Source organism: Aotus nancymaae, unplaced genomic scaffold (genome assembly GCF_030222135.1).
Source record: "Aotus nancymaae isolate 86718 unplaced genomic scaffold, 86718_ANA_hifiasm-v0.15.2.pri h1tg000059l, whole genome shotgun sequence".
Taxonomy (NCBI): Eukaryota; Metazoa; Chordata; class Mammalia; order Primates; family Aotidae; genus Aotus; species Aotus nancymaae.
Window position 1 is genome coordinate 53,218,263 of NW_026988473.1, and position 27,881 is coordinate 53,246,143.

General features: G+C 52.0%; 1 protein-coding gene across 1 annotated transcript in view; it reads left to right on the forward strand.

Annotated features, from left to right (window-relative positions):
- The first annotated feature begins 441 nt into the window (after nucleotides 1–441).
- DCHS1 (dachsous cadherin-related 1) overlaps nucleotides 442–27,881 on the forward strand; it is a 31,234-nt gene continuing 3,794 nt past the window's right edge. The window contains exons 1-19 of the mRNA XM_021675110.2: nucleotides 442–687; nucleotides 11,458–13,365; nucleotides 18,666–18,854; nucleotides 18,952–19,183; nucleotides 19,324–19,560; nucleotides 19,911–20,936; nucleotides 21,158–21,351; nucleotides 21,560–21,656; nucleotides 21,757–21,914; nucleotides 22,150–23,014; nucleotides 23,102–23,341; nucleotides 23,435–23,560; nucleotides 24,179–24,388; nucleotides 25,357–26,235; nucleotides 26,359–26,472; nucleotides 26,649–26,860; nucleotides 26,949–27,103; nucleotides 27,294–27,424; nucleotides 27,539–27,822. Of these exons, the coding sequence (XP_021530785.2) occupies nucleotides 11,578–13,365; nucleotides 18,666–18,854; nucleotides 18,952–19,183; nucleotides 19,324–19,560; nucleotides 19,911–20,936; nucleotides 21,158–21,351; nucleotides 21,560–21,656; nucleotides 21,757–21,914; nucleotides 22,150–23,014; nucleotides 23,102–23,341; nucleotides 23,435–23,560; nucleotides 24,179–24,388; nucleotides 25,357–26,235; nucleotides 26,359–26,472; nucleotides 26,649–26,860; nucleotides 26,949–27,103; nucleotides 27,294–27,424; nucleotides 27,539–27,822 (7,137 nt within the window). The 5' untranslated portion in view covers nucleotides 442–687; nucleotides 11,458–11,577. The remainder of the gene's footprint in view (nucleotides 688–11,457; nucleotides 13,366–18,665; nucleotides 18,855–18,951; nucleotides 19,184–19,323; nucleotides 19,561–19,910; nucleotides 20,937–21,157; nucleotides 21,352–21,559; nucleotides 21,657–21,756; nucleotides 21,915–22,149; nucleotides 23,015–23,101; nucleotides 23,342–23,434; nucleotides 23,561–24,178; nucleotides 24,389–25,356; nucleotides 26,236–26,358; nucleotides 26,473–26,648; nucleotides 26,861–26,948; nucleotides 27,104–27,293; nucleotides 27,425–27,538; nucleotides 27,823–27,881) is intronic.

Below are 27,881 nucleotides of genomic sequence, written 5' to 3' on the forward strand. Positions count from 1 at the left end.
ATGGAGATGACGGTCGGGAGAAAGAAGGGGCGAGAGGAAGACTAGGGCAGTGAGGGAGACGAGGGGAATAGGAGATGGAAAGAAGATGGAAGAGGAGGAGGTGGGCAGCAGGGAGCGGAGCGACAGGGAGGAGACCGGAGGGCGTAGAGAACCGAATGGGAGGAGAGGACGAGAGAAGTGACGGGGAGAAGGGAAGGGAACCGGGACAGGGGCGCGGCGCCGGGGCCGGATCCGGAGCCGGGGCCTGGGGCCGGGAAGTGGAGGGGCGGAGGGAGGCCGGGCGGGCGCCGGGGGGAGGGGGGGCGGCGGCGCGGAGCGCGGGTGGGGGCGGGGGCGGGGGCTCCGCGGGCGGAGGGGCGGGGGCTCGGGTTACCGCGCGGAGAGCGGGGGAGGGGAGGGGAGGGGAGGGGAGGGGAGGGGAGGGGGCGCGGGGCCTCGGCGGCGAAGCTCGTATCCTCGGCGGGGCGGCTGTGCAGGAGGCGGCGCCCGGGCGTCCGCAGACGGACGGATCGACGGCCGAGGGCGCGCGGACCGACGGCTGCGGCCCGGAGGGGATCGCGGGCCTCGGAGACAGCGACGGAGGACGATGCGCGGCCTCAGGCCCTGCGCGGGCGGGCGCTGCCCGGGGGGCTGACCGCTGCCGGACGGCGCCCCAGCGCGGGGCGAGGGAGCCCGCGTCGCGCGGAGGTCAGTGCCCGCGCCCGCCCGGCCTGTCCGGCGGTGCCCGCCCTGCTCGCCGGCCTCCCCGGGGCTGCGGCGGCGGCGGCGGAGCCGGGGGCTTTGTTCTGAGCCGGAGACAATGGGGGAGGGGGGGCCTGGGCCTGCGGGACCCGGGCGAGCGTGAATGTGAGCGTGGGGGCAGGGCCTGGGGGTCTTTGTGTGCGTGTGTCATCGAGTCGGGGAGGGTGGCCGCGCGAGCGTGCGCCGGGGGTGTGGGGTGCGACAGGGTTGTGTGCAGTGCATCGTCGGAGTGTGTCAGTGCGTGTCACTGGGAGGTTGTGTGTCCCCGGGTGTCTCTCTGGCTGTGTGTGCATGTGCGTGTCACTCTGAGGGTGTGAGGGTCAGAATGAGCGTGTGTCATGGGGAGCGAGTCCCTGTGAGGGTGTGTTGCCCGCTCTGTGGGAGCCCATGTGTCAGAATGTGGAGGATGGGTGTGTGACAGAGACCAACTGAGACAGAGACAAAGAAACTGAGGGGGGAGATGTACCCAGAAGCAGGGGAAAGGCAGGCACAGCCTGAAGTGGATGGAGGGGGGTCACCCAGACGTGTTCTGAGTGGGAGGTTCGAGCAACTGGGAGTTTGTGTCAGGGATACCCAGGTCAGAATCCCGTGCAGGGGACAGAGCAAGGTCACCGCAGGCGTGGGTCCCACGTGGAGGGGGTGGGGAGAGGGAGGTCTAGAAGCACAATGAACTCAGTGTAGCAGGCTGGGCCCACAGCCACAAGGTCATAGGCCAGAAAAATATTGTCACTTATGTCAACTTCTCAAATACCCATAGGGACACAGTCATAGCCCTACTCAACCCAGAAAAGGACACAGTCCCAGGCAACACACATCCTCAAGAGATACCCTCACAGCCATCGCTCACTTTCAGGAAACCCACCCCCAGGAAGCAACCCCAGTCAGAACCAACACACACCCACAGCTGAGTCTATCAAGCCAACACACACCTACGGAAAATGCTCTCATGCATACAAAACACACACCCACAGCAGAAATGTTGCAACAACATACTCCCACAGGCTCATTGTCAAGGCCAACACATACCATGGAAGACACTGTTACTGCCAACACCTCTCCAGAGACACTGTCACCAGCAACAAACACATATACCCATACCCCTCAGGAGACACTGTCACTGCAATCCACATCCATCGGAAGCACTGTCACAGTCAGCACATCTTATTAGGTTTACTTCATGGAGCTGCCCACACATAGTGGGTGTCCCAGAGGTCTGTTACTAACAGGAGGCTGTGCCACAGTTGCCCTTATCACACAGCCACTTGTACAACCCCCAGGAGATAGTCATGGATGACATGACACCACAGGAAGACCTGTCCCAACTGCTGAATAAACTCCACTTCTCATGATCACACCGTCACCCCTTCTCATCCATAGACCTCCCAGGCTTACCCTCTTGTTCCCTGAAAACTTCAAGATCTGGATAGTATATCCTGCCATGGTTTCTCAGTGTCCCTCAGCACCACAGCCTCACAGATTCTTGATGTCCTTAGCTCCTGTTACCTTCTTCTTCCCTCCCAGGACCATTCTGCATAATTGTTCCACTTTTAATATTCTAAACTCTTGCATTCCTCTTTCTGCCCACAACCTCCTATATCCTTCCAGCTTTCAGATGCCCTTGCTCCCATTATACTCTTTAACCTCATAATAACCTTTTGCCCTTGACCTCTTTGTTTCCTCCTACTCTGTTCCTTTCTGACTTTGTGCTTTCTTTCCAGCTCCTATGCTAAGGATCATCCCTTTAACCATTCCTTGGCCACTGTATTCTCTTATCTTCTATGCTCATCCCTCAAATTATTGCCCCTAACTAGAATGACTTTTCAACCACACCAGGGGATGCTTCCATAAATTCATACTTCTAAAAAACTCCACCCTTAACTGGGCCCTTCATAAATAAATAGATGAATTTTTTCTATTTTCTTCACACTCATTACCCCACATCACTCACACCATTGTTTTCAGTAGATTTATTAATCAATACACTAATTCATTCATTTAACAAACATATAGTAGGCACCTACTCTGCTAGGCATTGTGACAGGAGTTGGCAATACAAAGGTGAACAAAATGGACATGGTCCTTATCCTCTGGAGCTTACAGGCTGTGGAGTGAGTGTTATAACATTGCAGCACACAGCAGAGAAACCTAGGCCAGTGTAGGAAGGTCAGAAGAGGCTTTTTGGAGGAAGTGGCATTTAAACTTAAACTTGATGGAGTGGGTGGAGAATATGACAAGCCAAGGGAGTAGCATGTAAAAGCCCATGTGAAAGAAAATAGTGTATGTGTGAGGGATAAAGCAGTTTAGTGAGCCTGACACAGCATGAGGGAGAGAGTCTGTGGGAGAGGTAAATGGAGGCTTAGACCATGCACAGTCTAGGAGGCCACATAAAGAAATTCCTTTAACCCAAGAATAATGGAGAGTTACCAAATCATTTGAAGCTGTGGAGCAATATGATCAGATTCATTTTTAGAAATACCACTCTGACAGCCATGTGGAGACTGCAGAAGGAGCCTGAGAAGGACGACAGTTGGCTGCTGTAGAAACTCAGGAGGGTATAACACTGGCCTGAACTGGAGTAGTGGCAGGAGAGAAAGAGAAGGTGAATGGTTTCAAGAGCTCTTTAGGCAGGGCTCAGTGAGAAAGCAGACATGAGGGGTGAAGGAAAGGGGGGAATTAAAAGTGGACAACCTGGTCTTCTGGCTCACTGAGGAAATTGAGGCCATCTGGTTTGAATTCCCTCAGATTTCTGCCTCCTCCCTCAAATTTTATCTGCATCCTCTTCAATCTTTTCTCCTTCCTTCCTAGAAGAATGAAGTAGTGTCTCTTCTAGTTAAAGCCAATCCTCTACCTATGTTATGGATCCCATCCCCTTCCTCTTCCACAGGGACCTCACTCAACTGATTATTTCCTGTCTTTCCCATGTCTCCAGTTCTGTCCTTTCTCCCATTCCTCCTGGGAGAACATAAAGATCCTCTAGCCTCTCCTATCTTTCTTTAACCCTGTAATACCCCATTAGCTAAGAGGCTTCCTCACTTTTCTTCAGTGTCACATTTTGTGAGTCTTCTGCATATAGCTGTTCCTACTTCCTCACTTCCCATTTGTGCCTGCCCCTCAAATGTAACTGCTTTCCCTAGGAGAAAGGAGTAACATCTCTTCTGCTCAGTCTGGAGGATCTTTTCAAAAGTCCTTAACTGCCTGACCTCTTGGGAGGAGCTGACATTATTGACCATTCTTTTTTCTGTGAGTTGTTCTTGTCATTTGGCTTCTGAGCCATGATTTTATTGTATCAACATTTAACCGGCAAATAAGCAGAAAGTTACAGTATGGTACATGTCTCTCCTGGAGCTCCTCCTAGCTGTTCTGTCTCAGTCTGCTTTGAGGGATCCTTTGTATGCCCCCTAAATGTCACTGTTCCTTAAAGTTCTAGCTTGAACCTTCTTATTGTCTCACTGTATACACACTTCTGGGTAATCTCTTTCATTGATTTTCAAGGCTTTAATTAACATCTATAGGTTGATGACTCACAAACATCTCTTGTCTAGGCTCCAGTCCTGCATACCTGCTGCATGCCTGCTCTTTACTGTATAGCTCACAGACCCCTTATGTGCAAACCTGATCTCCTCATTCCTTCCTCCCCCAAATGACCATCCCCACTCAGGTTGCAAGCTGGAATCCCAGAAATTAACTGCAACCACTCCCTTCTCCACATATCCCATAATCCAGAAATCCCTTGGAACCTGTTGGTTGTATCTCCTCTCCAGCAATCTCTGGTATTTCATCCCCTTTTCTTCATCACCTCTGCTGTTGCCCTCATCTACCATCTTTTCACGTGAAATTTTGCCAAGACCCTCCTAGCTTTTCTTTCTACACTTCTCTTCCCTCTTCCAATCCATTCTTTTCATTGCAGTAATAGAAACCTTCCTAAAGTACAAATCCAACCATGTTACTCCCTGCTCAGCATTATTCAAAATTCCTTGAACAAAATCTTTTTAATGAGGCTAATGAGATCATAGTCTGACTTCCCCAAACTATGGGGAAGTCAGACTAGCTTCATCACCTGTCCTATTTCCCTAGCCCCTCCACATTTTGAGTTTTAGCCATATTGAATTTGCTGTAGTTCACCAAAGACACTACATCTTTCCATGCTTCTGGCCCTTTGCACATACCACTCTGCCTGCCTGAAAGGCCCTTCACTCCCTTCTTCTCCTGGTTCATCCCTTCCCTTCTTCATATCTAGTCTCAAGCCCTGCCTTTAATGACTCTACCAGGCAGGCTTGAACTCTGTTTCATTGCCTCTTTCCTCTCCTGTCTACCCCAACCATGCTGGAACCTCCTTGATGGCAAGAGTACATATTACTCATCTTTGTGACTCAGGGTCCCACACAGGTGCTTGGCTGTGAACAAAATGAATGAATACATGGGTACCTCACAGCACATCCCTCACCCTCGCTCACTCTTTAGAAGACTGACACCTAGTCTCAGCTGCCCACATAATAAAGAAATTTTCACACTACCCACTTACTCGCTGGAGACACTTCCATTCCCCTCCCCTACAACTTATCCTTCCTTCATCTCTTTCCCTCGATCCTCTTCCTCACCCTTCTCTGTACTTTATCTTTCATTCAGCTAGCAAATATTTAAGAAGCACCTGAAGTTTGCAGACCCAAATCCATTAAGCCAGGTGTCTACTGGGGCTCTTGGAAGGGATGAAAGAAGCAGAAGCTGTGACCTGTCACAGAAGGCTACAAGGCATTACAATGCCTCACCAGATTCTTTCCCCAGAGGTGTCCTAGGCTGGTCCTTCTTTTAATGCCCTCTGACTCACCCACCCTGAGCTCTCCAACTCCTGGCATCCTGGCCCCAATCCTCCCCATATTTGGTTCCTTGATTCTTGTACCCTTTTCCTCTTCTCTCTCCTGTCTGTTAGTGGTGGCAGAGGCAAGACTGAACTCTCTCTTCTCTAATGCCCTGGTAGCTGCTAGCAAAAGGCCCTCCCAGGGATTCATACTGTTGTCTCCTAGCTTCTTCCCAGCTTCCTGCTGACCCCCCTTCCTTCCGCTCCCATGTCCACGTTCCCTAGATAACCTTCTGACACCAGGGCACTTTCAACCACTGCCACTGGGAAGGAGCTTCCAGTTCCCCATGTCCCCTGGTGAGAGGGCACCTCCTCCAGGTGGTCCACCTGGAACTTCCAAGCCCTTCTCTGCTCACTTAGTACATTGCACTGTCCTTGTTATTTTTTTTCTCTCTCTAAGCTACTGGATGGAAGAAGTTTGTTATCTCTCAGAACCTAGAACACACCTATTATATGGATGGTGAGAAAGAAAGAAGAAAAGGAGGAAAGAGAAGAAAGAGGGAAGAGGGAGCCACACATGAGACTTTCCAGCCACACTATTTATGGCCTGGATGACTTAGCTTATTTGAGCTCCCCTTTCATCAGATGAAAATGGAGGTAGCAGTATCTCCTTAAGAGAGTTGTTTTGGGGATTCAGAAGGAAAATTATTAAGTGCTCAACTATTAACCTAGTTAACTTTACTTCTAACATCTCAGCCCCTCTACTGTGCTGTCCTACCCTCAGCCCCCCATTTTTCCAAATTTGTTCTTCTATTTCAACATCTCTGATTGCTACGTCTCCAACTTTTCTGCTAGCTCTGGCCTCATGGGCCTCTTATACAGCTTGAACCCTGATTGTCAGGGTCAGAATTTGTGGCAAGCCTTGCTGGCCATCACTACCCTGTGCCCCAGCTCCCTCAACCTGCCGTACCTGTCCCTGCCAAGTCTCCCTTACCTGTGAACATAAAGGAAAAGGATTTGATCTGTCCATGTCACGTCTATCTTTAGTGCTTAGTATGGCATTTGGCACATGGTAAGTCTTCAGCAGGTATTTGTTGACTAACAAATTTATCAATGAATCACTTCACATGCATACCCTAGGATCTACCTCCTCTACCCTCTCCATTTTTTTCTTTGTCTTCTGGAGGCCTCCAGTCATCCTCCATGTTCCTTCCCCTCTCTTACCACCTGCCCCCATGCTCACCTGACCCTCTGCCTGGACTGACAGTTGTCTCAGCATTGAGCTCCTCCTCCTCTAACCCACCCTGCACACACTGCCAGATGTATTCTCGTAAAACAGAACTTTGATCATTCTCCTTCCCGGTTTTGCTGCCTGACCAGTTATATGACCTTTTATCTGGGCATCCCAAGCCCTCCAGCAGAGAAGCAATGTGGTCTAACAGAAAGCACTAGCTTTAAAGTCTGTCAGAACTGCATTCTAGATCATTCTAAATGTTTCTCGGCTACCTTCTTTGAGCCCTCAGTTTCCTCATCTGTGAAATAACACTTATTGCAGAGTTATTGTGTGTGTGTGTGTGTGGCATACAACAGCAGCAGCTAACATTTAATGAGCTTTCACTGTGTGCTGGACATTGTGCTGTTTATTGTTAGCATTATTTCATTAACTCTCATATCAACCATTTCAGGTAAGCACTTTAAGCTCCAGAAGTTTAAGAGGAAACTAACACTTATGTTTAGTAACTTGCCCAGAGTGGTTGAATCAGGATTTGAACTCCAGCCTGACAGTCGAGCCTGCCTTTTTAACCACTATAATAATGTCTCATACTTACAAAGCTTACTATGTGCCAGACACTGCTCTAACAGCCAGATACAATGTGGTAGGTATTATTATTGTGCCTATTTATAAATTAGGAAATGGAAGCACTGAGAAACTAAGTGGCTTGCCCAACGTCACACAGCCAGTAAGTGAAACTGGGAACCAAAACCAGCTGGCTTGGCCCTGGAGTCTGCGTCTTAACTACTATCCTGTCCTGCCTTACTATGATACAGTGTCTTCCCTATTCTAGGGGTGCAGTAAGCATGTTTTGGTGAATGAATATGCTGATGTCTGGTCTATGGCTAGCTGTTAGTCTATCCATTCTCTCTCATTTCCCACTGCAAGAAGCTTGCACCCTTAATGCTCTTCTGATACAATTCTCTCCATTATCCCTATGACCTCCTCACTGCTAAATTCAGTGTCTACTTCTCAGCCCTTATGTTACTTGAATTCTCAGCAGCATTGGACATTATTGATCCCTTTCTTTTTTTGAAATGTTTCCTCTCTTACCTTCTGTGATATTGCCCCTAGGAAGAACAAAGTTCTCTTCAACTGTCACTTAATGTGAGTAGTTATCAGGGGTCCATCTGAGACTCTCTTCTCACTCTGCACCTTCTATCTGATGGGGTCTCTAAGCCCACAGATTTTAGTTACCCCATGATTTGTCCAAATCCATATCTCCAACCCTGTGGTCTCTATGCTAAGCTTGCAAACCCAGCTGTATCTGCATATCTCCACATGAGGATCCCAACAGCTACCCCCTAAAATGGCTTTTCCTCTGCAGTGTACCAGTGGAACCACTTTAGTAACCAGGCTGGAACCCTGGTAGGCAGGCTGGAGTCTAGAGTCCTTCCACTCCCTCATCTTCCTGGAGAGTCAGTGGCCAAGTCTTCTCAGCTTCACCTCCTCACATCTTTCATACGTGTATCCTCAGCCTCACTGCTGCTAACCGGGACTCTGCCAGAGGCCTCATACTTCATCTTCCTCCTCCAGATTCTCTTCTTTCTTCAGGCCTCCGTTGTCCTGCCAGGACTCTGTCCACTCAACTTCCCTTTAATTTCTTTTTCTCTCCATCTTTCTCTCCTCCCTGAATCTCAAGCAACATAGACTATATAGTCCTGGGACCAAATTAAGGCTGTGTTAACACAGGAAAATTGTTTCACTCTGAGTCTCACACACAGGGTTGTTATGGTGATTAAATGAGATACTGTCTGTGAATTGCTTGGCACAGAGCCCAGCACACCATAAAAGCTCAGAAAATAGATTTTTCCTCTGCCTCTTCTGCTCACATCTGTCCTCGGCCTCTCCCTAGAGTGCCTCCTGGGAACCAGTCCTCAGGAGGGATACAGCCAGGCCCCAGGCACTGCCCTGGCCACTGTCCTATGAGGTTGTCCCAGAGATATCCAGGGAAGCTAGCTTGTCAGCTGTCTCCTCCTCCCTCCTGAGCCCCCTCCTCCTTCCTCCAGCTCTGGCCCAGCACACACCGCACCACACTGGTGGGCTGTGGCTGTTCCTGTCTCAACTCACCTCCCCTTTCTGAATTAGCTCTGCTCCCTCTTTCCTCTGCCATACACAGTCACTCTCCCTGAGTCTTGCTCCCTATCATCCCTCTACCAGAACCTCTTCTCACTTCCTCTTTCCTTTATACCTGGCCCTGTACCCTCACCCCTTTGGTCACTGAAGCTACCCTCTTCTTCCTCTACTTCTAGCCTATCTGCCTTTCGTGTTGCCCCTCCTCAGCCCTGTTGTCTTTCTCGTTCCTGCCCCTCGCTGGCCCTGGGACAGGAAGTTGAGGGAGGAGGCCTGGGTGGTGCCAGCTCCCCCAGCCTGCTTCCCCTTCAGCGCCTCGGGCCACTCCTCTGCTTCCTCCTGGAGCACCCCCTTCCCTTGTAGTCCCCCTGCTCCTCCCACCCAGCCCACCTCTCTTTCCTCTCCCATGTTCCCCCTGCTTCCAGGTCCTACAGACACACAGGCTGGGGGTGGGAGGGGGGCTCTGTTAGTGAGGGAGGGGGAATTGACATCACATTTCAGGCCTCAATGAACGGTCTTGCCCCTCCCCCTCCTAATGAGAACCAGCTGTGGTTCCAGAGGCCCAGATGTGGGGATGGAGGAGAGCAGAATGGAGTCAGAGGACCAAGTAGCAGGACCGGGGACAGAGTGAGGGCACGTAACAAGGCAGAATCAGGTGGGAGAAGAGTTGTGACAGATTTAGGGGAAGAAAGACAGATCTGGGCAGGAAGCAGAACATACTGGCAAAAGAGACAAGGTGGAAGGGCAGGCCAGATCTGGGGGAAGGGATGAGACAGACCTGGGTAGGGAAAGAGACTAGAGCAGGGAGGAAGAACCAGTCTTAGGGAAGAGGAGTGAGAAACACTGGACGGTCTAGGGGAGATGGGGCAGAGGAGAGCTGGAGAGAGCATGAGACAGTCTCGGGAGAGAGTCTGGAGTTCGAGTTTGGAACTGGAAGCCTTGCAGCAGGAAGTGATGAGGCACAGTCCAGACAGAGGCCCCAGGGACCTGGAGGTCACAGCTGTAGCCGCAGAGCTGACCACGAGTGCCCCGGCAGCATGTGTGAGAGCATGCCTGCGTGTGGGTGGGTCTTCGAGTGTGAGCGTATGCTCGCCTTGTCAGTCTGTGCATACATGACAGTGGGCCTGTGTGTGTGGAGGGCAGGTGTGTACATGTGTGTGTGTATGTGGGGGCGTATCTGAGGGTGTGAACATGCCTCTTGGTGTGAGGGTCAGGAGAAAGTGTCTTTCTGTTTGTGCGTATGTATGCCTGCATATGTGTGGGGGTGGGTTCCACGTGAAGGAATAGGCCCCTCTGTGTGTGAAAATGTGCTTCTGTGTGTATGTGGGAAGGGGTCTCTGTGTGTGTGTGCTGGCTGTGTATATGTTAAAGCAAGCCTCTCTGCATGTGTATAGGAGCATGTGTTGAATGTGCCTGTGTGCATGTGAATCTGCCTGCACGAGAATGCATCTGCATAAGCCTAACAGCATGAAAGTACCAGGCAGTGCATGGGGCTGTGACTTTCTGAGTGTGTGCCTTTGAGTGTCTACTGTGGAAGTGTTCTGTAGGAGTTGGCAGTGGAAAAAACACAAGTTGGGAGAAGGAGTTGTTTTCACACAGGGCATCTGCCTGAGCCTGAGTCTCTTCTCTTCAAGGCTGATCATTCACCTGAGATTTATTTCATACCATTCATAGATTTCTCATTCAGAAAATTTGTTTATTATGTACTATATGCTGTGCTCCATACTACATACAAAGGTGAATAAAATACAGTCTGGGCTCAGAAATATCTACTTGTCTGGGTAGGAAGACAGGAAACTATAATACAGAGTATGATAAGCACATTGGCCTCACTGTTTTCCCTCTCCAAACCATGACTGTTTTCTCTCCACTGATTAAATCAGTAGGGCGAATTCTTAACCCTTGACCCCTAACCCAGCCTTTGGGCCTAGATCCCTGATCTGGGCCCTGGAACCATCCTTGTACTCTCATCCTCTCCCCTCTTCGAATCAGGCCTGGGTTTAGCCTGACCTCCTTGTTCTGAATCCCCCCGACCAGTGCCTCCACCTTGTAGGTGTTCAATCTCTTGTTGAATGGAAAGGGGAATAGGGAAGTAGGGTTAAGGGAATATCATTCCCTTCCAGCAGGGTTGGGGGTAGTGGGAGAGAGAGACTTGAGCATATGCAGTACTGATGGAAAGCTCCAGCAGAGAGGATAGGGTTGGCAGTTCAGGAAAGGTTACCCAGTACATGGTTATGGAGGCTAGAACAAGTGAATATTAGTTCTGGATGCGAAGAAAATGAGAAAAGAATGTCCATATTTTTAAGCCTAGAAATAGGCGGAAGGGAGTCTGTGGGCATTCAGACCTGAAAAGTAGGAAGCAGAAAATTTGCTGAGGGTGGGATAGGATGGGATCTGTCAAGGGGAAGACTGGAGTGGCCCCAAAGAGTACTGAGGCAGAGATCCGTGTGGCCCGAGATGAGTGTGAGGCAGCTCAAGGGCCTGCTGGGGATGAGCATGTCTGAATGTTGATGTGGCCTAGTCCAGGTTCTCTGGACTGCTCTGTCATGACCTGTTTCCTTCTGTTTTCTCCCAGGTCAAGGAGGCTGAGCTGGAACCAGGGCCCCAGTGGGACCTGACCTAAAGTCCGAGGTCAAGCTGGGCCCAGAGCCTGGCCTGGAGCTGGAGCCCAAGGCACAGCTGGACTATCCTTGTCATGCAGAAGGAGCTGGGCATTGTGCCTTCCTGCTCTGGCATGAAGAGTCCCAGGCCCCGCCTCCTGCTACTGTTGCTGCTGCTGCTTCTGGGGGCTGGGGTGCCAGGTGCCTGGGGTCAGGCTGGGAGCCTGGACTTGCAGATTGATGAGGAGCAGCCAGCGGGTACACTGATTGGGGACATCAGTGCGGGGCTTCCGGCAGGCACGGCAGCTCCTCCCATGTACTTCATCTCCGCCCAGGAGGGCAGCGGCGTGGGCACAGACCTGGCCATTGACGAACACAGTGGGGTCGTCCGCACAGCCCGAGTCTTGGACCGTGAGCGGCGGGACCGCTACCGCTTCACTGCAGTCACTCCTGATGGTGCCACTGTAGAAGTTACAGTGCGAGTGGCTGACATCAACGACCATGCTCCAGCCTTCCCACAGGCTCGGGCTGCCCTGCAGGTACCTGAGCATACAGCTTTTGGCACCCGCTACCCACTGGAGCCTGCTCATGATGCAGATGCTGGGCATCTGGGAACCCAGGGCTATGCGCTATCTGGTGATGGGGCTGGAGAGACCTTCCGGCTGGAGACACGCCCGGGTCCAGATGGGGCTCCAGTGCCTGAGCTGGTAGTCACTGGGGAACTGGACCGAGAAAACCGCTCGCACTATATGCTACAGCTGGAGGCCTATGATGGTGGTTCACCCCCCCGGAGAGCCCAGGCCCTGCTGGACGTGACACTGCTGGACATCAATGACCATGCCCCGGCTTTCAATCAGAGCCGCTACCACGCTGTGGTGTCTGAGAGCCTGGCCCCCGGAAGTCCTGTTTTGCAGGTGTTTGCATCTGATGCCGATGCTGGTGCCAATGGGGCTGTGACTTATGAGATCAACCGGAGGCAGAGCGAGGGTGATGGACCCTTCTCCATTGATGCACACACAGGGCTGCTGCGGCTAGAGCGGCCACTGGACTTTGAGCAACGGCGGGTCCATGAACTGGTGGTGCAAGCACGAGATGGCGGGGCTCACCCTGAGCTGGGCTCGGCCTTCGTGACTGTGCATGTGCGAGACGCCAATGACAATCAGCCCTCCATGACTGTCATCTTCCTCAGTGCAGACGGCTCCCCCCAAGTGTCTGAGGCTGCTCCACCTGGACAGCTTGTTGCTCGGATCTCTGTGTCAGACCCAGATGATGGTGACTTTGCCCACGTCAATGTGTCTCTGGAAGGTGGAGAGGGCCACTTTGCCCTAAGCACACAAGACAGCGTCATCTATCTGGTGTGTGTGGCTCGGCGGCTGGATCGGGAGGAGAGGGATGCCTATAATTTGAGGGTTACAGCCACAGACTCAGGCTCACCTCCACTGCGGGCCGAGGCTGCCTTTGTGCTGCATGTCACTGATGTCAATGACAATGCACCTGCCTTTGACCGCCAGCTCTACCGACCTGAGCCCCTGCCTGAGGTTGCCCTGCCTGGCAGCTTTGTGGTGCGGGTGACTGCTCGGGATCCTGACCAAGGCACCAATGGTCAGGTCATCTATAGCCTAGCTCCTGGTGCCCACACCCACTGGTTCTCCATCGACCCCACCTCAGGCATTATTACTACGGCTGTCTCACTGGACTATGAGTTGGAACCTCAGCCACAGCTGATTGTGGTGGCCACAGATGGTGGCCTGCCCCCTCTAGCCTCCTCCGCCACAGTTAGCGTGGCCCTGCAAGATGTGAATGATAATGAGCCCCAGTTCCAGAGGACTTTCTACAATGCCTCGCTGCCTGAGGGCACCCAGCCTGGAACTTGCTTCCTGCAGGTGGGTAGGCCTGGCACATAGCAGGATAGGACTGGAGGCATCTGAGGGCCACAGGGGACCTCAGAGCAGGAACCAAGCCTTATGAAGCCATCTGTTGATGCTGATTTATGCTAGATGGTTCTGTCCTATCTTGTGAGCTCCAAAATCTGTGCAGATGGTAAGGGTTAACGAGAAGATGAGAAAGCAGGGTGCAAGAGCTGAGGCAGATGGTCTTGGCAGGTGAGGAAATTAAGATTGGATCTAGAGGAGAAATGATTTGTGGTGTCAGGAAGTGAAAATCTCAAAGCTGTTCTGCCGGGCAGAGATGGAGATTCTACATAGCTGTGTGGCTTCTGTTCCCCAAAAAAGACCAGAATTTATGGAGCCCTCCATTCCTAGTCCAGTGCTGGGTTGTGCTGGAAGAAATCCTCATCCCTGCCCTCAGAGGCTTAATTGGCCACTTGGGCTCGGACATGAGGATGAGAGATAGCAAGAATTATCTTGATATCCAGAGCAGGAAGGCCTCTCAGGGGAAGAGGCAGGAACCCTGGACAGGCTGAAGGAGACACAGACTGGCTGCAAGTCAGGCCTGGAGAGATGGAGGGAACATGAAACTGGAAAGGCAGTCTTGAGACCACGTCGCAGAAGTCCTTGAACACCAAGCAGTGAGGGGTTAGGACTACTTGGAAAGCAAAGGAGGTCACTGAACTTCTTTGAGCTGGGAAGGGAATGATCAGGTTGGGTTTTTTTAAGTTAGCTACCTGGCTTTAAGGGTGATTGGATCAGCAGGTGTGTGATAGATCATTCCTTCATTCATATGTTGAAGATTTTATTTACCTACTCTAAGCCTGGCACTGTGCTAGGCTCAGAGAACAAAAAAAGGAGACAGTCCTATTCCCAGGGAGGCCCCAGTCTACTAGATAGGGAGACATACCAGTAACTAGTGCTGCAGCAGGTGACGTATAAAGTGCTATGGAAGCCCAGAGGCAAGGCCTTGAAGAACTAATGAAACTTGGCCAAATGGATAATATGAGGTGTGCAGACAGAGACTCCAGGCCTATGGAAAGAGCTGCTGAACAAACACCAGAATGTGTTCAGGAGACTGTATTGTTCAGGCTGGCATCAGCTGCACTGATGAGAAAGAGTTGGGGGTGATGAGACAAAACAGTAGACAGGGGCCAGGTCACAAGTTCAGCTTTATCTTAAAAATCATAGGGAGAAAGTGAAGGACTCTAAGCAAACCTGATACATCTTTTAGAAAGATTGCTTTGCTTGCACTGTGGAGTATGGCAACAGGAGAGAGGACGGGAGGCAGGGAGTCCTCTTAGGAGGCCGATGCTTGGCGTCCTTATGTCTCCAAATGCCACCAGACTCCTAAGCATCTCCTCAGGGGCTGCCTGTCGGCATAGACTTCCAGGCTAGTTCTGGGCCTGGCTGACCTCTCGTCCTCTGGCCAGACTCTGCATATTTGCGCGCCTGCTGCTCTGCAGCTCCCACCACCCACTCTTCCATGTGTTTACTCTCCTTCTTGGCCAGGACCAATGGGCTATGGCTTCCAGACTTCTCTCCTTACTAGTGCCTGAAGCAAGAGGGCAACTCTCCAGGTGGTTTCCTGGAGTTTTTACTATTAGTAACCATAGGGAATCAGGGGTAAAAATGACCATTTGGAGTTTATAACTGTTACAAGAAGTCTTAATATTTGATTTATTCAGTATAAATGTATTGAATGTCTACCATGTGCCAGCCACCGTATTAGACACATAGCATACGGTCAGGAATGAGTCACCCCAGTCATCTGAAGGATTTAGAGGGGAGATTCATGTGCAAAGAAATAGTTTCATTCCAATAAGAACATTTCCATTTGGGGACATATATGAGGTACAGATAAGTAGTATGAACGCTTTCCCGAAGGAAGGGACCCATGAGTTGAGACTTAAAGAAAGAGCAGTTTATGAGAGTATCAGACGGGAAAAGACTTCCAAGCAGAGGTTAGGTGCACAGAGGTGTGGGAGGGCCCAGCTTGTTCAAGGGCCTACCAGGGGCTCCGGATCTCTGGAGTTAAGACTGGAGATGGGAGGTGGGGGATGAGACTGCAGGGAAGCTCAGCCAAGTCAGAGGGTTTGAGCTTTTTTCTATAGGGAATATTGAAGATTTTGAGTAGAGGAGCAACATTCTCAGATTTGTTTATGCAAATGATAGTTAGTGTAGAGCAGTGGTTCATAACCAGGGGTGACTCCGCCCTCCAGAAGGGATATTTAGCAATATCTAGAGAAATTTCCGATTGTCACAACTGGTGGGATACTACTGGCATCTAGTGGGTAGAGGCTGAGAATGCTGCTAACCATCCTGTAATGCACTTGACAGCCCCCACAGTAAAGCATTATCTGGTCCAAAATGTCAGTAGTGCCAATGTTGAGAAACCCTCATGTAGAGTACAGATCAGAGGGTCAGACTTCTATAAGAAGATAATTAAAATAATGCAGGGGAGCAATAACTCAGGATAACTCAGGCCTAAGTCAGAAAGGTGATAATGGTGATGGAGAGGAACAGACAAATAGAGTTAATGAGGACTTACTTAATCCCTGGCTGATTGATATAGCGGGTGAGAAAAAGGGAAGAACTGATTTCTGGCTTGAGCAACTGTGTGGATGGAAGAGTCATTAGAGCAGGCTTGGAATGATCATGAGTTTATTTTGGGGCAGGCTGGATTTAGGGTGGCTGCAGGACATCCAAGTGGAGGTGTTGAGCAGCCATCTGGATGTACATGTTTGGAAAGCTCAGAGGAGTAGTCTAGAGTAAAAGTATAGACAGTGGCTAAAGTGAAAAACAAGGCCCTGAGAGAGTATGTAGAGTGAGAAGAAGCCAAGGAGAGATTCCAGGAAACAGTGTGTAAGAACAGGCAGGTAAGGGGAGATGGAGGAAGACTGGTAGTGGGTGGTGGGAGAAGCAGTGGGTGGAGAAGCAGGAAAAGTAGCATCAAGAAGTCATAGCAGGAGAGATGGGCATGGTCGTGCATCCCTGTGATCCAAGCTACTCGGGAGGCTGAGGCAGGAGGATTACTTGAGCCCAGGAGTTCCAGACCAGCCTGGACAACATAGTGAGAGCCCATCTTAAAAAATAAATAAAAGCTGGGCACAGTGGCTCATGCCTGTAATCTCAGCACTTTGGGAGGCCAAGGTGGAAGGACTGTTTGAGGCCAGGAGTTTGAGACCAGCCTGGGCAACATAGTAAAACACTGTCTATGAAAACAATTTAAAAACTAGCCAGGCTAGTTTTGGTGCATGCCTGTAGTCCTAGTCGTTCAGGCGGCTGAGGCAGGAGGATTGCTTGAGCCCAGGAATTCGAAGTTGCAGTGAGCTAGGATCACACCATTGCACTCAAGATGGGGTAACAGAGAGCCTGTCTCAAAAATAAAATTAAATAAACAAATAAATTGTGTCTTAAAAAGTCAAAGCAGGAGGTACACCTGGGAAGGAGGTTGGGATGGGCATATGGAGTCAGTTTGGAGGCTGGTAGGTAGTTTAGAGAGTTCACAGATACATGTCTTTCTTTTCTCCTTATAATAGTGCATCTGAGAGCAAGGATTGGGATGGGGGCAAGAGGAGAGGGGTGAAGTTTCTTATGGCTTTGGGGCAGAATGGGAGAGGGAGCTGACCAAGTTTGGACTAAGACATTAAGCTGAGAATCTGCTAAAAATGGAGACTATATTTGCAGTGAAACCTCTGAGCAGGGGTTGTACAGGCCAGGAAATTCACTTCTGCCTTGCCCATTTCCAGTCAGTGGCCCCTGTGCCTTTTGGGGTCACTTCCTGACAACTTCCCCCGACCACTGTTTATTGCTTTCTTCCTGCAGCGAGTCAGAGGGCAAAAGTCTTTAACAGCTTCTGGAGATGGTGCCGCAGCTGTGCTGCTGCCTGCCATGATTGATGCAGGGGAAGTCCGTCTCCTGGGATATCTGGGCCCACAGCCACAGTAGAGAGTTGGAGCAGGAGCTGTTTCCAGGGTTCAGCCATGGCAGGGTCTTGGTGTCTCTCAGGAGAGTAAACAACGGCACAGATCATTTCTGTCAAGGGTCTGGGCAACAATCAGAAATCTTTGGTCAGCTTTCTCTCTGAGCACATTTTCTGGCAGAGAAAGGGGAGCTCTCCAGCTTCCTCTTGCAGCATATCATGACCCTGAGGTCCTCATGTCCACAAAGAGTACTTTATCACAGGCTACAGTTGTCAGCACCAACTAACCCACTATTGAGGGCCTTATGTATACCCATTGTATAAAACTTAGTGCAAAAGGTTTTGTGACAAGGTAGGATGATTTACCCAGTGAAAAAACACATGTAGAGCACCTACTGTGTACCTTGCACTGTACTAGGCTAAAGATACATGAGCCACACACCCATAAATCCATAGAACAGATCCTATAGTGATCAGATTCCAGAATTAATCAGATCCCACTCTGTGATGATCAAACTCCATAAAGATCAAACCTATAACAACAGTCTCAACAATTCCATTGTCAGTGAGTTCTTGGCTTGGGTGATTATGAGACTTGGTAAGGGTATGAACTTCCTGGACACACCTGGAATTTGAGGTCACAGCCCTTTTGTCTTTTTAAGTATAGTTGGTCCTCATTATTTGTGAATTCTCTTACTCTCTAAAATTTATTTGTAACTCCAAAATCAATGCTAGCATTCCTGAACATGGGCAGAGAGATGAAAAATTTGAGTCACCTAATGTTCACATTCCCCACAGACACTGAACAAGATGATGTTCTGCCTTCTTGTTTTGGCTCTCATGCTTGTAAACAAGTGTCCCCTTTATTTATTTATTTATTTTTGTATATATATATATTTTTTTTTACTGCTTTTTTGCTGGTGATTTCACTGTTTAAATGGTCCCCAAGTGTAGTGCTGAAGTGCTGTCTAATGTTCCTAAGTACAAGAAAGCTGTGATGTGTCTTACGGAGAAAATATATGTTAGATAAGCTTTATTCAGGCATGAGTTACGGTGCTGTTGGCTGTGGGTTCAATGTTAATGAATCAACAATGTATATTAAATATAAGATGATGTCTTTAAAGAGAAACACACATCAAACAAGGTTATGTATTGACCAATTGAAAAAAAATGTTATGGCTAGAGGCTCTCAGAAACATAAGTGGTGAGGTCTGGGCTGGGATCAGGTTTGGGCCCATGTCATACTCATCCTTTCTGTGTGTCTGCCATCCGGAGACTCTAGGCACCAGCTGCTCATTCTAATCGCCACCTACCTCTGGCTTTTCTGGCTAAGAAGAGGGAACACCACTCACTCACCCCAGCCTCTCCCTAGGTGACAGCCACAGATGCAGATAGTGGCCCATTTGGCCTCCTCTCCTATTCCTTGGGTGCTGGCATTGGGGCCTCCAGATCTCCCCCATTCCGCATTGATGCCCACAGCGGTGATGTGTGCACAACCCGGACCCTGGACCGCGACCAAGGGCCCTCAAGCTTTGACTTCACAGTGACAGCTGTGGATGGGGTGAGTCGGCAGACCATGGGCAGGTTGGGATGTTGGGGTAGGACACTCACCAGGGCCAGACAAGGCCCACCTGACCTATGGCTGCATGTCCCACTAGGGAGGCCTCAAGTCCATGGTATATGTGAAGGTGTTTCTGTCAGACGAGAATGACAACCCTCCTCAGTTTTATCCACGGGAGTATGCTACGAGTCTAAGTGCCCAGAGCCCACCAGGCACAGCTGTGCTGAGGGTGCGTGCCCATGACCCTGACCAGGGGTCCCATGGGCGACTCTCCTACCATATCCTGGCTGGGAATAGCCCTGCACTTTTTGCCTTGGATGAGCAATCAGGTGAGGATCCTCCCATTCCTGGAGCCTTCCCCTAGGTCCCCCTCCCCACCTGCCTAAATGATGTCCTACCCACTTCCTTCCTAAACTTTCCAGCCCTATTATGTTTCCTTATATATCTCTGCTTCTATCCTTCCTCCCAGGGCTGTTGACAGTAGCCTGGCCCTTGGCCAGACGGGCCAACTCTGTGGTACAGCTGGAGATCGGGGCTCAGGATGGAGGTGGCCTGCAGGCAGAACCCAGTGCCCGAGTGAACATCAGCATTGTGCCTGGAACCCCCACACCACCCATATTTGAGCAACTACAGTATGTTTTTTCTGTGCCAGAAGATGTGGCACCAGGCACCAGTGTGGGCATAGTCCAGGCACACAACCCATCAGGTATTATTTAGCTTTATACCCACTTGGTGCCAGACCCAAATACCCCAGTATAACCCACCAGCACCATCTGAAGGTACCTTAGAGTATCACAGCACAGATAGCCCCAGTAAAAAACACTCTGGTACCAATGCCCAACACCTCCTTAGGCATGGTGCAGGCACACTGCTTCATGAGGCACATGAATGTCACCTCAGTGCCAACCAACTTCTTTGCCAACCCCTTCCCCTCCTCCTAATATTTTGAAAGCCATGGGTGTGGGCACTGCCCAGTCCTTCTCGAGATCAGAGTCTGGGTCCTGACTCAATAATTGCCCCCCTCTCTTTGTTGACCCCCTTTTTCCTCCTCCCTAGGTCGTTTGGCACCTGTGACTCTTGCCCTATCAGGTGGGGACCCCCGAGGACTCTTCTCCCTAGATGCGGTTTCAGGGTTGTTGCAAACACTTTGCCCCCTGGACCGGGAGCTACTGGGACCAGTGCTGGAGCTGGAGGTGCGAGCAGGCAGTGGCGTGCCCCCAGCTTTCGCTGTAGCTCGGGTGCGTGTACTGCTGGATGATGTGAATGACAATTCCCCTGCCTTTCCTGCACCTGAAGACACGGTATTGCTACCACCAAACACCGCCCCAGGGACTCCCATCTATACACTGCGGGCTCTTGACCCCGACTCAGGTGTTAACAGTCGAGTCACCTTTACCCTGCTTGCTGGGGGTGGTGGAGCCTTCACCGTGGACCCCACCACAGGCCATGTACGGCTTATGAGGCCTCTGGGGCCCTCAGGAGGGCCAGCCTATGAGTTGGAGCTGGAGGCCCGGGATGGGGGATCCCCACCACGCACCAGCCACTTTCGACTACGGGTGGTGGTACAGGATGTGGGAACCCGTGGGCTGGCTCCTCGATTCGACAGCCCTACCTACCGTGTGGACCTGCCCTCAGGCACCATCCCTGGAACTCAGGTCCTCCAAGTGCAGGCCCAAGCACCAGATGGGGGCCCTATCACCTATCACCTTGCAGCAGAGGGAGCAAGTAGCCCCTTTGGCCTGGAGCCACAGAGTGGGTGGCTATGGGTACGGGCAGCACTGGACCGTGAGGCCCAGGAGTTGTACACACTGAAGGTAATGGCAGTGTCTGGGTCCAAAGCTGAGTTGGGGCAGCAGACAGGCACAGCCACCGTGAGGGTCAGCATCCTCAACCAGAATGAACACAGTCCCCGCTTGTCTGAGGATCCCACCTTCCTGGCTGTGGCTGAGAACCAGCCCCCAGGAACCAGTGTGGGCCGAGTCTTTGCTAATGACCGAGACTCGGGACCCAATGGACGTCTGACCTACAGCCTGCAACAGCTGTCTGAAGATAGCAAGGCCTTCCGCATCCACCCCCAGACTGGTGAGCACAGAGACCCAAATCCCAAGACCCCATAGCCTTATCCCCAGCCTGATGAACATCCAGACAGGATCCCCAAACCCCAGCTCCCATCTCACCTCTAAGAACAAGCACTTAGCCTTGGCATTCCCTCCCCCACCCCCCAAATCCCAGCTTCTTAGGTGCAGGTCTCAGACTTTGCATCCCTAAACATCTTGTACATGATCTCCTTCTTGCACTCCCAGGAGAAGTGACCACACTCCAAACCCTGGACCGTGAGCAGCAGAGCAGCTATCAGCTCCTGGTGCAGGTGCAGGATGGAGGGAGCCCATCCCGCAGCACCACAGGCACTGTGCATGTTGCAGTGCTTGACCTCAACGACAACAGCCCCACCTTCCTGCAGGCTTCAGGAGCTGCTGGTGGCGGCCTCCCTATACAGGTATGTGAAGTGGCAGGACTTTGTCCTGTAGAAGTGTGAGAGGCAGTGGGGATCTCCCCATAGAGCTGTAGGTGTAGGTAAGAAATTGCCTCCTGGATAGGGTGTGAGAGCAGAAAAGAGGTTCTGCTTGCCCACAGGTGAGAGAAGCTTTATCCTGAGTTGTCTAAAGAACAGGAAAGAGACAACTAGGTGAATTGTGTTCCCACAGGTACCAGACCGCGTGCCTCCAGGAACACTGGTGACAACTCTGCAGGCGAAGGATCCAGATGACGGGGAGAATGGGACCATCCTGTACATGCTAACTGGTATGGGAGTGAAGAGAAAGGAATTGGTGGATGATGACATGCCCTCATGGCCTGCCCAGCTCTGGGCCCCAAGCCCTCATCTTCCTTTGCCTGTCCCCAGGTCCTGGCTCAGAGCTTTTCTCTCTGCACCCTCAGTCAGGGGAGCTGCTGACTGCAGCTCCCCTGATCCGAGCAGAGCGGCCTCACTATGTGCTGACATTGAGTGCTCACGACCAAGGCAGCCCTCCTCGAAGTGCCAGCCTCCAGCTGCTAGTGCAGGTATGGCTGCCCTTCCCACAGTCTGCTCACCTTCCCTTGGCTACCGCTGTAGCCCCTCTGCCCTAGTAGCTCTACCCCAAGAAGCTAGAGCTACCGGGGGCGCCTATACTAGTCCTTGGGCCCCACTAGTAGTCAGGCTACTTTGACCACTCTTCCCTACCACCTGGGAAGCTGGCCCAGATCTCCTTTTACACCAGCCCTCACTATTCCGTTCTCCCTCCCTGGTCCACAACAGGTGCTTCCCTCAGCTCGCTTGGCCGAGCCGCCCCCAGATATCGCAGAGCGGGACCCAGCGGCACCTTTGCCGGTCGTGCTGACGGTGACAGCAGCTGAGGGGCTGCGGCCCGGCTCTCTGTTGGGCTCGGTGGCACCGCCAGAGCCCACGGGTGTGGGGGCACTCACCTACACATTGGTGGGCGGTGCCGACCCCGAGGGCACCTTCGCGCTGGATGCGGCCTCAGGGCGCTTGTACCTGGCGCGGCCCCTGGACTTTGAAGCGGGCCCCCCATGGCGCGCGCTCACCGTACGCGCGGAGGGGCAGGGAGGCGCGGGCGCGCGGCTGCTGCGAGTGCAGGTGCGCGTGCAGGACGAGAATGAGCATGCGCCCACCTTCGCGCGCGACCCGCTGGCTCTCGCGTTGCGGGAGAACCCGGAACCCGGCGCAGCGCTGTACACTTTCCGCGCGTCGGACGCCGACGGCCCCGGCCCCAATAGCGACGTGCGCTACCGCCTGCTGCGCCAGGAGCCGCCAGTGCCCGCGCTTCGCCTGGACGCGCGCACCGGGGCGCTCAGCGCTCCGCGCGGCCTGGACCGAGAGACCACACCCGCGCTGCTGCTGCTGGTGGAAGCCACCGACCGGCCCGCCAACGCCAGTCGCCGTCGTGCAGCACGCGTTTCTGCGCGTGTCTTTGTCACGGATGAAAACGACAACGCGCCCGTCTTCGCCTCGCCTTCACGCGTGCGCCTCCCAGAGGATCAGCCGCCTGGGCCCGCGGCGCTGCACGTGGTAGCCAGGGACCCGGACCTGGGCGAGGCCGCACGCGTGTCCTATCGCCTGGCATCTGGCGGGGACGGCCACTTCCGGCTGCACTCAAGCACTGGTGAGAGTTGGGTCTCGGGGTGAGGGCGCGGAAGGTGCTGATGTGGAGTGTTGAGGTCTCCACCAACCTGCCTTACCGCTCACCTAGGAGCGCTGTCCGTGGTGCGGCCCTTGGACCGCGAACAACGAGCTGAGCACGTACTGACGGTGGTGGCCTCAGACCATGGCTCGCCGCCGCGCTCGGCCACGCAGGTCCTGACCGTCAGTGTCGCTGACGTCAATGACGAGGCGCCTACTTTCCAGCAGCAGGAGTACAGCGTCCTCTTGCGTGAGAACAGCCCGCCTGGCACGTCTCTCCTCACACTGCGAGCAACCGACCCAGACCTGGGTAAGACCTGGGGGGATGAATCGTGAGTGGGATGGACTGGGGCAAGAAAAGCATTTTTACCCTCTGATCGCCCTCCATGTTGCCCCTCCTTAGGAGCCAATGGGCAAGTGACTTATGGAGGCGTCTCTAGCGAAAGCTTTTCTCTGGATCCTGACACTGGTGTTCTCAAGACTCTTCGGGCCCTGGATCGAGAGGAGCAGGAGGAGATCAACCTGACAGGTACATATTGACAGGACCCCAAGAGCCTGAGTGGGGTGTTGTAAACACCAGTGTTACACAGACAGAACCCCCAAAGTACTACCTTTTAGAAGTTTTCGCTTATTACCACAAAGCTCCTGTTAACGTTTTTAGACCCTTTTGGGGAGTCGAGAGTTTGGCAGGGTGCAAGGTGAACTGACTTCTAGACTGTCACGACTGTAACCATACAAATTCTAAAATGCATAATGTCACAGCTATGCCCTCCAGGCCTCCCTCAGATACTGCAGCCATTTAACAGAAGAGCATATTGATACTGAATATTGGAGAGGTGAAGTGACTTGCCCAAGCTCATGCAGCTTGGAAGTGGCAGGGCTGGGACTTGAACTCAGATCTTTTCATACCTCATTTAGTGCCTTTCCTGTTACACCACCACTAGTCCAAGATATATCTTGCACGCACCAAGCATGGGAGGTAGGACACATGTATGTTTATGTATGCATGACACGTGTGCCTGGGAAGTGTGCAGAGATGGACATTTTCTGGTTTGTGCACCTGATGAACATGTATGAACACTGTGTGGTGTGGATTTCTCCATGTGATGAGAGCAGGCTAGACCTCATTGATTTTGCTTCCCCACAGTGTATGCCCAGGATAGGGGCTCACCTCCCCAGTTAACTCATGTCACCGTTCGTGTGGCTGTGGAGGATGAGAATGACCACGCACCAACCTTTGGGAGTGCCCATCTCTCTCTGGAGGTGCCTGAGGGCCAGGACCCCCAGACCCTTACTATGCTTCGGGCCTCTGATCCAGATGTGGGAGCCAATGGGCAGCTGCAGTACCGCATCCTAGGTGAGAACCTTCCCACTCCCACCAACTCAGCACCCACTTGCCTGGTTCTTGCTCCTTCTTGGCTGCTGTCAGCCTCAGTGAGTGTATCTGGGTCTCCTTTTCCCTCTTGATGTCATCCACCTTTTCTTTCGTGCTTATATCAGTGTATCTCGGTATCTCTTTCCATGCTGTTTATCTCCCTCTGTGTCTCTGTTTCTGTCTTCCTCTTTTATTTCTCATTTGTCTATCCCTGTAGAGCAGACGTTCTCAAGCTTTTTTGGTCTCAGAAACCCTTAACACTTAATTTTTGAGAATCCTACAGAGTTTTTATGTGGATTATATCAGTATTTACTGTATTAGATATTAAAACTGAGATGATGTTAAATTATGATTGTGAAACAAGCCAATGAAGTATACAGCTTGCTGGTATTTCTGTGTAAGCACAAGGAAATGCTAAGATTTCAAGTAACAATTTGTTGGACAGTAATGAATTTCAGAGATTACAGCAGGTATAACTGAAGATAGCTAGAACAAACTGAATCTCTGAAGACACACACATTCATGCTTTAATCTTTCTATCTAGAATATTTTAGAAAACACAGGAATACATAAGAACATATTCCATTAACCAAGACATATCATCACATGTCACAGAGCATCTGCAAATTCTACTGTACATCTGTAAGATAATGAGAATTAAAAGGGCATATAATGGCTTAGTAGTGCTATGAAATAATTTTATCTTAGGTATATGAAAAGGACTTAGGAACTCCAGGGGTTCCCAGACCACACACAGATGATACCAACTGCTTTATAGTATCTTCTGTTACCTTCCATTTCCGTTTTTCTCTGTTTCTCTCCCTTTCTCTCATGTGTTCACTTGCTTTTGTGCACATGCATGCGCTCGCTTTCTCTCTCTGCTGTAGCCTATAAATTACCCCCATCCCTGTGACACATGTATATTTATATGTGCATGCCCTTCTCTGCAGATGGGGACCCATCAGGAGCGTTTGTCCTAGACCTTGCTTCTGGAGAGTTTGGCACCATGAGGCCACTAGACCGAGAGGTGGAGCCAGCATTCCAGCTGAAGATAGAGGCCCAGGATGGAGGCCAGCCAGCTCTCAGTGCCACTCTGCTTGTGACAGTGATAGTGCTGGATGCCAATGACCATGCTCCAGCCTTTCCTGTGCCTGCCTACTCTGTGGAGGTGCCGGAGGATGTGCCTGCAGGGACCCTGCTGCTGCAGCTACAGGCTCATGACCCTGATGCTGGAGCCAATGGCCGTGTAACCTACTACCTGGGTGCTGGTACAGCAGGAGCCTTCTTGCTGGAGCCCAGCTCTGGAGAACTACGCACAGCTGCAGCCTTGGACAGAGAACAGTGTCCCAGCTACACCTTTTCTGTGAGTGCAGTAGATGGTGCAGCCGCTGGGCCCCTAAGCACCACAGTGTCTGTCACCATCACGGTGCGTGATGTCAATGACCATGCACCCACCTTCCCCACCAGTCCTCTGCGCCTGCGCCTGCCCCGCCCAGGCCCCAGTTTCAGTACCCCAACCCTGGCTCTGGCCACACTGAGAGCTGAAGATCGTGATGCTGGTGCCAATGCTTCCATTCTGTACCGGCTGGCAGGCACACCACCTCCTGGCACTACTGTGGACTCTTACACTGGTGAAATCCGTGTGGCCCGCTCTCCTGTAGCTCTAGGCCCCCGGGATCGTGTCCTCTTCATTGTGGCCACTGACCTTGGCCGTCCAGCTCGCTCTGCCACTGGTGTGATCATTGTTGGACTGCAGGGGGAAGCTGAGCGTGGACCCCGCTTTCCCCGGGCTAGCAGTGAGGCTATGATTCGTGAGAATGCGCCCCCAGGTGGGTCCCCAGCCGTGTCTCTCCGATTCGAACTCCAAAATGGTCTGGAGTTGCTCATTGAGAATGTCCCCCAAACTCTCCCAGTCTAGTGCTTACAGTCCAACAATACCGTTCTTTCTGCAGGGACTCTTATTGTCTCCCCCAGAGCTGTCCATGCAGGAGGCTCAAATGGACCCATCACCTACAGCATTCTCAGTGGGAATGAGAAAGGGACATTCTCCATCCAGCCTAGTACAGGTAAGGAAAAGGAGCAGGAGCTCTGTGCAGGACAGTACAGGCTATTGGGGAAGCAGGTTGTTTGTGTCAGAGGAGTCTTTGATGGGTGAAGGGCTGTCCCTGAGTAAGGGGTCTCAGAGAAGGAGGCTCCAGGGCAAGCAAAGGAGGCTGTCACTGATGCATTCTGCCTCCCCCAGGAGCCATCACAGTTCGCTCAGCAGAGGGGCTGGACTTCGAGGTGAGTCCACGGCTGAGACTGGTGCTGCAGGCAGAGAGTGGAGGAGCCTTTGCCTTCTCAGTGCTGACCCTGACTTTGCAAGATGCCAACGACAACGCTCCCCGTTTCCTGCGGCCCCATTATGTGGCCTTCCTGCCTGAGTCCCGGCCCTTCGAGGGGCCCCTGCTGCAGGTGTGGGGTGTGATGGAAAGATGGGAGGCAGAGCTAGTCAGATTTGTCTGTGACTAGACCAGTGCCAGCAGTCTCCTACCCTCACCAGGTGGAGGCAGATGACCTGGATCAAGGCTCTGGAGGACAGATTTCCTACAGTCTGGCCGCATCCCAGCCGGCACGAGGATTGTTCCACGTAGACCCAGCCACAGGCATTATCACTACCACAGCCATCCTGGACCGTGAGATCTGGGCTGAAACACGGTAAGGTCTGGCCCTGTGGACCCAAGACCCCATCTTGGGCCTGTACGGTTTGAAGTCCTGCCTTGAACCCACCTTGGTCCCTTGACCACATCCTGAATTCCCTAGCCCTAAGCTCTGTCCCGAGTCCTAGCCCTGCCCAGGGTTCCCCCTTATTGCCATGCCCCACCTGATGATTGTGCTTTGTGTCCAGGTTGGTACTGATGGCCACAGACAGAGGGAGCCCAGCCTTGGTGGGCTCAGCTACCTTGACAGTGATGGTCATTGACACCAATGACAATCACCCCACCATCCCCCAGCCCTGGGAGCTCCGAGTGTCAGAAGGTGAGGCTGGGTAAAGTGGGCGGTATAAAGGGTGACAGAGAGACATTTGTCTCCACCCTGCGGCTCAAGGTGGGGGTGGGTCCATGCCAAACACACTTGTCTCATGTATTTCAGATACATTATTGGGCTCAGAGATTGCACAGGTAACAGGAAATGATGTAGACTCAGGACCAGTGCTGTGGTATGTGCTGAACCCATCTGGGCCCCAGGATCCCTTCAGTGTTGGGCGCTATGGAGGCCGTGTCTCCCTCACGGGGCCTCTGGACTTTGAGCAGTGTGACCGCTATCAGCTGCAGCTGCTGGCGCATGATGGGCCTCATGAGGGCTATGCCAACCTCACAGTGCTTGTGGAGGATGTCAATGACAATGCACCTGCCTTCTCACAGAGCCTCTACCAGGTATTGACACCCCTGGATTCTTGTACACCTGGGCCTGGGTTGTTCCTGTTGGAGGGAAG